Source organism: Sinohyriopsis cumingii, chromosome 3, assembly GCF_028554795.1.
Source record: "Sinohyriopsis cumingii isolate HCF-2022 chromosome 3, ASM2855479v2, whole genome shotgun sequence".
NCBI classification, from domain to species: Eukaryota; Metazoa; Mollusca; class Bivalvia; order Unionida; family Unionidae; genus Sinohyriopsis; species Sinohyriopsis cumingii.
In genome coordinates this window covers 141,401,780-141,416,792 of record NC_142963.1, presented here as the reverse complement: position 1 = coordinate 141,416,792, position 15,013 = coordinate 141,401,780, and the positions used below count along the sequence as shown (strand labels likewise).

At 35.2% G+C, this 15,013-nt stretch overlaps 1 protein-coding gene across 1 annotated transcript in view; it reads right to left on the bottom strand.

Moving 5' to 3' along the window:
- Positions 1–15,013, bottom strand: part of LOC149803968 (VWFA and cache domain-containing protein 1-like) — a 115,579-nt gene that overhangs the window by 3,419 nt on the left and 97,147 nt on the right. The window contains exons 21-24 of the mRNA XM_089954031.1: positions 11,089–11,284; positions 9,734–9,821; positions 5,350–5,916; positions 1,585–1,718 (exon numbers count right to left, since the gene is read on the bottom strand). Of these exons, the coding sequence (XP_089810157.1) occupies positions 1,585–1,718; positions 5,350–5,916; positions 9,734–9,821; positions 11,089–11,284 (985 nt within the window). The remainder of the gene's footprint in view (positions 1–1,584; positions 1,719–5,349; positions 5,917–9,733; positions 9,822–11,088; positions 11,285–15,013) is intronic.

Sequence of the window (15,013 nt, the reverse complement as noted above, 5' to 3'; positions counted from 1 at the left end):
GATAACTGCTGCATAAACTATGAATTTACTGCAGCATAAACTATGCACTGCTACTAAATAAAATATTACTGCTGCATAAACTATGGATTAATGTTGCACATAGTGTGCATTGCTACTTAATAAACTATGGATTACTGCAGCATAAACTATGCATTGCCACTGAATAAACTATGTATTACTGCTGCATAAACTATGGATTACTGCTATATAAACTATGGATTACTGCTGCATAAACTATGGATTGCTACTGCAAAAACTATGGATAACTGCTGCATAAACTATGGATTACTACTGAATAAACTATGGATTACTGCTGCATAAACTATGGATTACTGCTGCATTAACTATGCACTGCTACTAAATAAACTATGGATTACTGCTGCATAAACTATGCACTTCTACTAAGCACTATGGATTACTGCTGCAAAACTATGGATTACTGCTGCATAAACTATGGATTACTGCTGCATGAACTATGGATTACTGCTGCATAAACTATGGATTGCTGTTGCATAAACTATAGATTACTGCTGCATAAACTATGGATTACTGCTGCATTAACTATGCACTGCTACTAAATAAACTATGCATTATTGCTGCATAAACTATGCACTGCTACTAAGCACTATGGATTACTGCTGCACAAACTATGGAATACTGAAGCATAAGCTATGGATTAATGCATAAAATATGGATAACTGCTGCATAAACTATGAATTTACTGCAGCATAAACTATGAACTGCTACTTAATAAAATATTACTGCTGCATAAACTATGGATTACTGTTGCACATAATGTGCATTGCTACTTAATAAACTATGGATTACTGTAGCATAAACTATGCATTGCCACTGAATAAACTATGGATTACTGCTGCATAAACTATGGATTACTGCTATATAAACTATGGATTACTGCTGCACAAACTATGCATTGCTACTGTATAAACTATGGTTTATTGCAGCATAAACTATGCATTGCTATTGAATAAACTATGGATTTCCGCTGTATAAACTATGGATTACTGCTATATAAACTATGGATTACTTCTGTATAAACTATGGATTACTGCTGCATAAACTATACATTGCTACTTAATAAACTATGGATTACCGCAGCATAAACTATGCATTGCCACTGAATAAGCTATGGATTACTGCTGCATAAACTATGGATTACTGCTATATAAACTATGGATTACTGCTGTATAAACTATGGATTACTGCTACATAAACTATGCATTACTACTAAATAATTGTAGTCTCTCGCGTTGAGGAAGACATGTTGTGCGATCTCATTCAACGGTGGACACGCATGTGGCTCCTGAGTCCAGATTCCGATGCACACAGGTGGTTGCAGGTGGGGCATGGGACACCAGTGGTTGGTGGTATCATTGCTACTGAATAAACTATTGATTACTGCTGCATAATTTATAGATTACTGCTTCATAATTTATGGATTACTGCTGCATAAAATATGGATTACTGTTGCATAAAATATACATTGCTACTAAGCACATCACCAAAAAAACTTTATATGACAAACCTATAATTTGAAAAAAATGGGAAAGTTGGTAAACTTACTGTCGGCCCCAGCTTGACGAAATTTCTTGCCATATAACTTGACAAGAATAAATGCCAGGAGTAGAACAACTGCAATGCATGCAATCACCACCCCCACAATAACCCCTGTCTTATGGTCATCTGCTTCCTCCTTCCTGGAAAAATAATGCAGTAAAGTAGAATGTGAACCACTTCAAATTTGGGGGCATACAATTTATTGGATTACATGAAATTTATTTTAGTAAAGCAAGTTTCTCTGAAATTACTTACCCAATCACATAAACATTAGGATCAATCTTTGCAACCAAGCTCCTGAAAACAGTCCTCTTTAAAAGATCAAAAAAGTTGCCTTTCTGGTCCATTTGTCATGTGGATGAAAGGAAGTGACTCTTTTAAATCAACTTCTACTGCCTCTGCTCTGAGATTGTTTACCTATAGACGAGGGTAAGTAACTCTTACAGATAACGTCCCCTCCTACACTAAGTGGTCACTTGTATCCCAGATGTTTACCAGTCTAAGCATGAGCAAAATGGATGCTCACATTTGTGAGAATGGGAGGGGGATGGTTTAACAGTAATGTGAAAGGATAATTATTTTCAGAGGAAACAATTTACTATAAAATAAAAATCTTTCTCCATCCAATACATTACTCAATCACTAAACATAGAAGAATATGTAACAGAAGAAAATGCAAGAGCATCTGACTTCTGCTGTCATCAAACTCCCTCCTCCCATTCAGGGGATGGGGGGGGGGGAGCAACATCATTGCTCCACTGATAGAGGTGAGTTTTCCTTCAATTGTGAAGGTAGCTCAACTGGAAAAATATTAATTATCATGAAAGCCAACACAGATGTTACCTTACTAGCAAAAGTTTCCCCAGAAATTGCCAGTGAAAGCTACAAACTTCATTCCAGGAATAAGGAAAAAGGAATAAATTAGTGAATTGAGGAACTGAAGATAGGATGGGGAGGACATTGTAGGCCTGATAACAGGGACAAATCTTGGATCAGCAGACTATTCAATCTTGTGATAAATGTTCCCATGACAACCCCACATTGCTGAAGCAGCTGGAGTCAGTGGTGTTCCATCTGTGTCTGGACAAGCTTCTTCCTCTCACCTGTCCTCACAGTCTTTTATGAAAATGATTCCAGCAGGATGCCGGTAGCTTCTCATGGGTCAGTGGTTCATTCCGTGGTTTTCCTGGGTTATTCTTCCACCATTTATACTGGCCATCATGTATAGCCTTTCTTGTGCTGAAAAATGACATTAAACCCTATAACAAGAACATCATCTTGACAGGTAGAAGACCATCCACATTGCGGGCATTTGAGAAGCAATGGATTTTCAGCAAAAGTCTATCGCCTCACTTTCTAAACTACCTTCTGGATCAGAAATTACTGGGGAGAAAGGCAGAGGCCCAAATTCCCTCCCAACCGACTGAAAGGACATCAACAGTTGAGGAATCTAGGTCTGGGAACAGAGAAATGAGGTGGGCAGTTTGTGGTTCCATCTTGTTGCAAACAGGTCTATCATCAGGTGGTTGTACAGGATGCATACTCAGTGGAAGAAAGACGGACTGAGATATCACTACATAAGAAGCAGTTGGTCTCCCCTTGACAACGAATCAGCAAGAAGGATGAATGTGCCCAAAGTGTACCAGACTGTATGGAGATATCTGCTGGGCATAACACAGAGGAAAGGCATACTTTAACATGAAGTTTAAGGTGATTTTGTCCATCTTCCTTGAGGTGGTAATTCATGATCACAAAGTTTTCCAACATAATCAGATCATTTTTCTATTTATCTTATCTTTCCAAGTGCACAAATCATGAAGTCATTTCCACTGAAACAACTGAAACAAATGCAAATAAAATACACACAAATTAGGTGAAATTCAAAGAGAAAACATCTACAACATAAAATGAGTCCATGACTACTTTGCAATTCAATACATGCACAGGTATTCATGAATACAGCTGACACATGCAACTAACCATTCCACAATGACTGGATAAAAATACCAATAAATTCACCTAACACTGCGTGCATGATGTATACCAATACTGACACTGACCTAACCACCTAAATTTGTTAAAGGCTTGAAACACTGTATAAATGGCAATGTATTCATGAGCAAAAGCTTAAAAGTCCTGAGCAAAGGTTTAAAGTCCTAAGAAAAAGCTTACAAGTCCTAAGAAAATCTTAAAAGTCCTGAGCAAAGCTTAAAAGTCCTAAGCAAAAGCTTAAAAGTCCTAAGCAAAAGCTTAAACTGGTAAACATCAGATATATGGGTAACTAATTAGCCAGTGGTCGGGGAGGTAATTTGTAACAGTGTGTGTGTGATTTGGATTTTTAACCTTTCAACTTTCAACCTTTAAACTTTTCAGTCATATCGCTGTGTGGCAGTTTACAGTGATGTCTAACACTGGGGCTTCATGCTGCTGACATGTAGGATCATGTTCCACCTAGTCACATTATCCTGACACCAGGCCAACCAGACCTAACACTAACCTCTTAATGCTGAGCACCAAGCGAGGTAGCTGCAAGTACCATTTTTAGAAGTCTTTGGTATGAATCAGCTGGGGTTTGAACCCATGACCTCCCATATCTGAGGCAGACATTCTAACCAATTAGGCTACTGTAGCAGTTTAATTTGTAAGAGCTACTTCCCTCAGACTATATATGAACAGTAAGATGATTTTCCATCCTTTTTTGGGGGTGGGGGGAGTTGGACTGTGGAGACAGAGTAAGATTGTGTTCCTAATATTCATGTGATTTGGGTATTCAATTGAGAAAGACATATTCATATGGTTTTTTCATTCTGAGAACTTGTAAATGAAAAATAAAACAACAAAATCACTAGAACACTGCATCATTTCAGACCTCTTGATATTTGCATGTGTGTAATTCCCTATACAATTTATCCACCATAATTTATCTCTGACGAATGTGTCCACATGAAATGTCTTCCATTTCAAACTTTTACAAATTACAAGAATCAAATAACCCAAACAATAAAATACTTCAGACTTCAAAAAGTGTGTGTTCCAATTGCTTCTATGACAGTTATTTTATGTAAGTGCCAGATTTCAGGGATTTTGTAAGCTTTGGAATGTGAAGTAAGCTAGAAAAAAACATGCAATTTCCGAAAATGTGATTGTGAAACAGGAATGCCTCTCACTGTAATAAGATGAAATGAAGGACATATGCCTGCTTTACTTTTGTGGAGGGCAAACAAACTGCTTGATTTCCAATGTGCATACATTTAACTGTCCAGTCCTTTCACCAAAATAATGTACTACTATGACAAATTTTACAGTTACTGCTCATCTTTCTTAACATGAAGTTTGATTATTAAAGATATCATGTAATAGTAATGAGATATCATCTAACATATCTGATATATCATTTAACAATACTGAGATTTGTAATAGTAATTAGATGTCATGTAATAGTACTTAGATGTCATGTAATAGTACTTAGATGTCATGTAATAGTACTTAGATGTCATGTAATAGTAATTAGATGTCATGTAATAGTACTTAGATGTCATGTAATAGTACTTAGATGTCATGTAATAGTAATTAGATGTCATGTAATAGTACTTAGATGTCATGTAATAGTACTTAGATGTCATGTAATAGTACTGAGATATTATTCCCTAATTTTACCCAAGCTAAAATCACAGTACAGTTTTACTGAGAAGAAAAAATGTACAAAATCTATATTTCTATACCTGACAGACAATTAATTGATACTATGTAGAACGATATAATCAAGAATACCTATCTATCGGAACATTTTTCAGTGTAGTAGCAGTGCTGGCAGTCAACTGTGTGGCCCCTGGTTGTGCTATTGAAGGCTGAGTGGATCCATGTGGATCTAGTGGTGGTGACCTTGATTTGGAGCCCCTGGGTGTTCCATTTGTTGGTTTTGTCAAAGTAGTGTTTGAGTCTGAAGGTGGTTCATTTGATGGTGTAGTGGGAAAGAGTGGCCCAGTTGTGGAGTCTTTGGACTGGTCATTAGTGGGCTTAAGAGGAGTAGGAACTACTGTTCCACTTGATCCTGCTGGAGTAGCAATGCCTGGTCTAGGGGTGGTGCCTTCAGGTAATTCGTTAGTGGGTCTTGGTGGTGTATGAATACCTGGTCCAGATGTGCCTTTGGAAGGTACCACTACAGGCTTGGGTGGTGTAGGGACATCAGAACCACCTGGAAGTGTAGGCTGAGGTGGTGTCTGTGGTGGTTTTGTTGACATCTGATCAATTTCTGACTGGTTCCTCCATATACATACAGGAAATTGGTCATCTGAAACTTTGCAATGGTGCAGACTGGTGCAGAATACCAGATCTTCTCTGGAAAAAGAGTGTTAGAGTTTTAGTCATTTCTTCCTTTTTTTAAGTATGGAAACTATCATTTAAACTCAATAATCCAAAAAATGTTAAACTTTTTAATTTTATTCAAAATAAGAGAGAATCAAATTAAATATAAAGATTACTGTCTCAAATTGTGATGACATTTTATTACTTCATGCATTCTGGTTTTATTGATTCAAAGATTTTGTGCTGGAATTTTAACGTCTTGTTTAAGAATGCAGGTCAGCCTGATCTAAAAATAGTAAGAATCACATTCTAGGCATCTTGATTTATACTTTAAAGTAGTCACAGTGACTTGGAAATTAAATTTTTTTTAAAAAACTGATGTGGTATTCAAAATCTAGACACAACTTTACAGTCTGGTTATATAAAAAAATAATGACACAACTTGACAGACTGATTACAGAGAAAACTCTAACTAAAACAGGATTTATTTAGTTATTTACAAATTGTTTATTCAGGACAAGCAATAGAATATGGTCATTTTAAGTGAATTAATTGTGGAAACAATTCCTGATACATATATAAGCACTATAGCTTTGCACCAGTATACAAATTTAGCAAGACAATCTAGTCTAACTTGTATATGTACTTTGCTCATATTAAGCAAATATTTTGTCATGGTTAACTTTGTTTTTAGCTATTAAATATGCAGCTGTAAATCAGTAATAACATCCATAAGCCCAGTATTTCTGAGACAGAAACATGAATGTATCCAGTTTATTTCAAATTTGAAGAATGCTTTAAAGATGTCCACTAAGTTGCTTGAAATGATCATTATATTATTACATTAGGTATTCAATGTGTTTTTAACCCTACACCTCATTCCAGTGCAAGCACATTTCTCCCTCCCTACCTCATTTCAATGCAAGCACATTTCTTTCTCTCTACCTCATTTCACTGCAAGCACATTTCTGCACCTCTACCTCATTTCAGTGCAAGCACATTTCTACACCTCTACCTCATTTCAATGCAAGCACATTTCTACACAGCGACCTCATGCAAATACATCATTTCAATGCAAGCACTTTTATACACCTCTACCTCATTCTAATACAAACACATTTCTACACCTATACTTCATTCCAGTGCAAGCACATTTCTCCCTCTCTACCTCACTTCAATGCAAGCACATTTCTTTCTCTACCTCATTTCACTGCAAGCACATTTCTGCACCACTACCTCATTTCAATGCAAGCACGTCTCCACCACTACCTCATTTCAATGCAAGTACATTTCTCCACCACTATCTCATTCAATGCAAGCAACATTCTCCACCTCTACCTCATTTTAATGTAAGCACATTTCTACACCTCTACCTCATTTCAATGCAAGCACATTTCTAAACCCTCTCATTTAAATGTAAATGCATTTTCACACATATTTCATTTTACCTTATTTTAAAGAGAAGCACATTTCCACACCTCGATCTCATTTCAATATAAGTGCATTTTCACAGCTCTACCTCATTTCATTGAAAGTATATGTCTATACCTCTACCTCATTTCAATGTAAGCACATATATCCAAAGGGCCCCGAGTGGCCAAGTGGTCTAAAGCGCACTCTGTTATGGATCACTGCCATCTCACCTCTGTCTTCATGGGTTCGAGTCCAGGATTCAGTCAATTTGGGTATGTGAGAAAGCTTGCCAGTAGCTTCTCGTGGGTCAGTGGTTTATCCCAGGGTTTTCCCAGGTTCTTCCTCCCCCATTAATACTGGCTGCCATGCATAGCCTATCATGTGCTGAAAAATGGTGTTAAACCCCACAACAGCAACAACATATCTCCAAGCAAGAACTTCCAGTTGCCCCAAGTAAATGGTCACCATTTGTATAGTCAATTCTTTGCACCACCGGATGGAAATATTCCCTCTAATGAAACAGGCTTTCTGGAAGTTTCTATGTCACAACATGTGCTAGTGTATTAAATGAATCTAAATCCCCAATCAGTGATAAGAGTATATTTAAAATTTCCTCAAAATGCAATGGCTGTCATTATGTTTACAGGTAGAATCACTGAATCCAGACTGTCAGATTGATTTTTACAGCTTAATCTCAGACTCAGCTTGATGTACAAGTAAGTATGTTGATGTTTAAGATTTTGTATTTTAGAAAGAAGGAACTGGCATTAAATAATGAATTTCAAAGCCACATATAGGCTTGTATCAGTGTTGCCATGTATAATTAAAGTTCAGTGGAATATGTTATGCAATCATTGATTAGCCACACTCAGCTAAAAGGTCAGTTTGAGACAGAAGATGATATATCCAAGAACTTCTAGATTTGATCAATGTTGTAGAGTCTTTTCCTTATGTTTGCCATTTCATGTTTGGTTCATTTAATAGTGCACTATCAAATACACGGAAGCATGGCTCCTTGAAGGAATTTTTAAAGGAAGTCCTGCATCTTATTTATTAAAAAACTGACAGTTCAGTCAATGAAAAACAAAAGTGAACATTTTGAAAACTGGTAAGTCCACTATTAGGAAAAACCACAAATGTAAGTTGACATCTGACATTCCATTACCGCAGTAGATGTCATTTTGCAGTACCCTCTACAATGAACAAGCCCATTATTGTACATCCAGTACAGTAGTAGATGTCATTTTGCAGTACCCTCAACAATGAACAAGCCCATTACTGTACGTGAAGTACAGTAGTAGATGTCATTTTGCAGTACCCTCTGCAATGAACAAGCCCATTACTGTACATCCAGCAGTATCAGAGAAACTGCTAAATGCCAAACTTAATGATGACACCTACACCAACAGTATCATCAAAAACATGACAGGAAATGTCAAACATGTGTCACACCTATGCACTGTAGGCGAGATAAAAACCAGTACACCATGAAAGAAAAAATGTAATAAGATGCATCACCCACTAAATCAGTCACAAGAATCCTTAGTAATTGTGATTTGATGCATATACTTACACAGTGGCACATGGTATATTACAAGGTGGTATTGATGCATATACTTACACAGTGACACATGGTATATTACAAGGTGGTATTGATGCATATACTTACACAGTGGCACATGGTATATTACAAGGTGGTACTGATGCATATACTTACACAGTGGCACACTGTATATTACAAGGTGGTACTGATGGATATACTTACACAGTGACACATGGTATATTACAAGGTGGTACTGATGCATATACTTACACAGTGACACATGGTATATTACAAGGTGGTATTGATGCATATACTTACACAGTAACACATGGTATATTACAAGGTGGTATTGATGCATATACTTACACAGTGGCACATGGTATATTACAAGGTGGTATTGATGCATATACTTACACAGTGACACATGGTATATTACAAGGTGGTATTGATGCATATACTTACACAGTAACACATGGTATATTACAAGGTGGTATTGATGCATATACTTACACAGTGGCACATGGTATATTACAAGGTGGTATTGATGCATATACTTACACAGTGACACATGGTATATTACAAGGTGGTATTGATGCATATACTTACACAGTGACACATGGTATATTATGAGGTGGTATTGATGCATATACTTACACAGTGGCACATGGTATATTACAAGGTGGTACTGATGCATATACTTACACAGTGACACATGGTATATTACAAGGTGGTACTGTTGCATATACTTACACAGTGACACATGGTATATTACAAGGTGGTACTGATGCATATACTTACACAGTGACACATGGTATATTACAAGGTGGTATTGATGCATATACTTACACAGTGACACATGATATATTACAAGGTGGTACTGATGCATATACTTACACAGTGACACATGGTATATTACAAGGTGGTATTGATGGTTTGGGTACAGCGGGCAACAAGAGTGGATCTGTTTCCTGGAATGGGGAATCTCAAAAGAAAGAAGAAAAATAAATTAAAGCCATTAAGTATTCTGAATTTGGACTATTTAAAATCAGTAGCAGTCAGGTTTAGAACTGAGTTTTAAATCTTTACACGTTTTTACTTAAAGACAAAAGTTTAGATTGGACTGATACAGCTGATGACTTCTCTGGGGCAGCCATATTTGATCATGCCAAATTATGACTGAATATGCACTTATGAGGTCCAAAATGGGCTTTACTGAAACAGAGGCAGATTTTAACAGATAAAGGGTCCTACTGGCAAACAAGCTGCCATGCTAATCAATGTGATGCATTTTAAAATTTGATATCCTGATGCTTTGAGTCAAATTTTCAATATCTATTATATCAGGATACATATCATATTAGGATGCCAATTATATTGGGACACCTATTATACCAGGATACCTAATAGATCTGGATACCTATTAAGTCAGAATACCTGTTATTTTGGGATACCTATTATGTCATGATACCTATTATATCAGAATACCTATTGTTTTGGGACACCTATTATATCAGGATACCTATTATATCAGAATACCTATTAAGTCAGAATACCTATTATTTTGGGATATCTATTATATCATGATACATATTAGAATATATATTAAGTCTGATGATACCTATTATTTTGGGACACCTATTATATCAGAATACCTATTATATAGAATATCTATTAAGTCAGGATAACTATTATTTTGGGATACCTATTATATTAGGATACATATTAGAATACATATTAAGTCTGAGGATACCTATTATTTTGGGACACCTATTATATCAGAATACCTATTATATAGAATACCTATTAAGTCAGTATAACTATTATTTTGGGATACCTATTATATTAGGATACATATTAGAATACATATTAAGTCTGAGGATACCTATTATTTTGGAATACATATTATATCAGGATATATATATATATATATATATATATATATATATATTATATCAGAATACCTATTATTTCAGGATACTTATTATATTGGGATACCTATTCTATCAAGATACTTATTATAACCTTGGCATATTTATATCAGAATACCTATGATATCAAGGTACATATTATATCAGGATACCTATTATATTGAGATACGTATTATACCAGGATACCTATTATATTGGGACACCTATTATATCTGTATACCTATCATATTGGAGGTGAGCTCTTAATACCCATCCTAATATGTGTTTTAATGCATGCCTATATGTGTATGCATTTGGTGGGTGGGAGTAAATGGAACTTACCATAGCAACTTGTGTAAGGAAAAGTTGCCCCAGGTGGTCGTTGTTTGTACTGGCTGTCACACTGGTCCATGTCTGAATCACAGTAACAGGGACATTGGCAGTGGGTCTGTGTTGCATACAGACAGAACTTGCACTGTGGCAAATTAACAGGTTGTGTCAGGTCTGGAGATGGACTCTGGTGGCAATTTGCACACATCTGTAAAGGATAGAAAATGCTTTCTAAATCTCTTCTGGGCTTACAGTCTCTTTATTCCCTGTACCTGCCAAACTCATAATTTTAAGGTATATTGGAAATGGGACAAGCTTGACTTTTCCATCTATGACTGGAAAGCTTGTCAGAAATATTAGAATTGCTGTCATTTAAAATAATGTACCCTTTTCTGACTGCATTATGTGCCCTTTTAAGACAATGTACCCTTTTATAACAATGTGCCCTTTTTTGATTGATTGTATCATGCATCATCAAAGAATGAATTAAGGTAATCACTTATTAAGGTACATTCATTATGATTTCAGCTGCAACAATAACTAGTTACTCTTTACAAGTCAATAACAAAGCTTAATGTTGCAAATAATGGCAGTCAACACTCATGTTCCATAAAATCCAACATCTCCTCTACCCTGTGCATTAATGTTTATTGTGCTATTTACATCATAAATAATATATATGAATATGTACATTACATTATCTACTAAATATGTACATTGCAATATATACTGAATATGTACATTACATTGTATACTAAATATGTACATTACAATATATACTAAATATGTACATTACATTATATACTAAATATGTACATTGCATTATATACTAAATATGTACATTACATTATATACTAAATATGTACTTTACATTATATACTAAATATGTACATTGCATTATATACTAAATATGTACATTACATTATATACTAAATATGTACATTACATTATATACTAAATATGTACATTACATTATATACTAAATATGTACATTACATTATATACAAATATGTACATTACATTATATACTAAATATGTACATTACAATATATACTAAATATGTACATTGCATTATATACTAAATATGTACATTACATTATATACTAAATATGTACATTGCATTATATACTAAATATGTACATTACATTATATACAAATATGTACATTACATTATATACTAAATATGTACATTACAATATATACTAAATATGTACATTACATTATATACTAAATATGTACATTACATTATATACTAAATATGTACATTACATTATATACTAAATATGTACATTACATTATATACTAAATATGTACATTACATTATATACTAAATATGTACATTACATTATATACTAAATATGTACATTGCATTATATACTAAATATGTACATTACATTGTATACTAAATATGTACATTGCATTATATACTAAATATGTACATTACATTATATACTAAATATGAACATTACATTACATACTAAATATGTTTTTGTTGTTTTAGAGTTTAAAACCCTGGGAAGAACCACCAACCCACGAGAAGCTACCGGCAAGCTTGCTCACATACCCATGTTAGCTGAGCCTGAGACTCAAACCCACACAGACAGAAGTGAGATGGCAGTCATCTGGAACAGTGAACGCTTTAGACCATTAGGCCACTTGCAATCCATACTAAATATGTACATTACAATATATACTAGATATCTACAGTGTGATTGCAATTTACACAAGTTTTATTTTAAAGCAAGCGCATAATTTCGGATTCGCATAAATTGAGATCATTTTCTCTGTATAAATTCAGGATGTTAAAATTAGGGAATGCTTCTGCAAAGTAGATTAAAATAAAAAAAAATTAAAAAAGTTTTCATAAAAAGCATAGGGAAACAAACTTAAAACATAGGAAACATAAAATAAAAATGTGTAACCACCCAATACTGGCATGAGAATCTTTTTGATCACCTTCTTCAGATACCTTGAGAACTTCGTACAGGTTAGAGGCTTTAGCACACACACACACAATCGCTTGGTTAAGTCGAATTTTCTTCTTATGCTGATCATCAAGCCCCACTGCAACATCCTATCCATCGTGTCAATTATGTTGGGGTGGGTATAGCAACTTTTCTGGTTCGAAAGGGAGGTTCCAGCTTTCACACTGGCTTTTATTTTTTCTGCACTGTCACATATTGTTCTACATGTACTTTCACTAAGGTTCAAAGCATGCTTTATCATGGCGGTACTCTGACTTTAAGTTTAACCTCTAACAAAATAGCCTTCCTTGGTCTTTTCAGACTATCACTTGCTCATCGTATAGATGTCATCAATAATAACATTCCAAAATTGTAACGATCTGTACATGTACATACGTACGCAGCACTGAGCCCACAATAAACAGAATGGTGGGGTCGTAAGAGCTGGGCATTGTGGGTAATGTTTGCCTGCAACAGTGGCACAATCTATATGTAAGAGAGAGTTATTTCAATAGTAGCGATCTATTTTGCATTATTACCCATCTTGCATTTTTGAACTTGCGTAAATTGAGATTGAGTAAATTGCAATCACACTGTACATTACAATATATACAAATATGTCCATTACAATATATACTAAATATGTACATTATAATATATACAAATATGTACATTTCATATTTTAATCTATAATTACTAAGGGTTCTAATGAGTATCAAATTTGTGACAGAAGTTTACAAATAGAACATTAGGGGACCTTGGAGTGCCAAGTGGTCTACAGCACTAGCCTTTACTGATCACTACCAGTTCACCTCTATCTGTGTTGGTTTGAGTCTTGGGCTCAGCCAATGTGGGTTTGTGAGAAAGCTTGCCAGTAGCTTCCCATGGGTTGGTGGTTCTTACAGTGATTTTCCTGGGGTTTTTCTCTATCAGTTACACTGGCTGCCATATATTGACTATCATGCACTGAAAAATGGATTTAAAAAAAAATAATACCAACAACAACAAATTGAATATTATATTTGTACTTATTCAGTCCTCAAGTTTAAAAATTTCAGATCAAGTACTTTACTGGATTAATGCAGTTCTGTTAAGCTTTGGCTTTGACTTAGGCTTGTATATTTTGTATAAACCGAATCACTGTCATTATAATAACCAAAGTCTTTTTCACTACTATATGTCTGTGACTTTTCCCCTTCCAGTCTTGTCATATGTACACAGTTATTAGCCCTGTTTGTGGATTTATCAAGTTCCAATTAAGGCCGTGCATGTAAATACGTCAGGTTCCAATTAGGGTCCTGCATGTAGATACATCAAGATCCAGCTATGGTCTTGCATGTGGATACATCAAGTTCAAATTAGGGTCCTACATGTGGATACATCAAGTTCCAATTAGGGTCATACATGTGAATACATCAAGTTCCAGTTAGGGTCCTGCATGTATAGACATCAAGATCCAGTTAGAGTCCTACATGTGGATACATCAAGTTCCAGTTAGGATCATACATGTGGATACATCAAGTTCCAGTTAGGATCATACATGTGAATACATCAAGTTCCAATTATGGTCATGCATGTAGATACATCAAGAACCAGTTTGGGTCTTGCATGTGGATACATCAAGTTCCAATTAGGGTCCAATGTGTGGATACATCAAGTTCCAATTAGGGTCCTACATGTGGATACATCAAGTTCCAATTAGGGTCATACATGTGAATACATCAAGTTCCAGTTAGGGTCCTGCATGTATAGACATCAAGATCCAGTTAGAGTCCTATATGTGGATATATCAAGTTCCAGTTAGGATCTTACATGTGAATACATCAAGTTCCAATTAGGGTCCTACATGTGGATACATCAAGTTCCAATTAGGGTCTTACATGTGAATACATCAAGTTCCAATTAGGGTCTTACAAGTGAATACATCAAGTTCCAATTACAGTCCTATGTGTGGATACATCAAGTTCCAATTA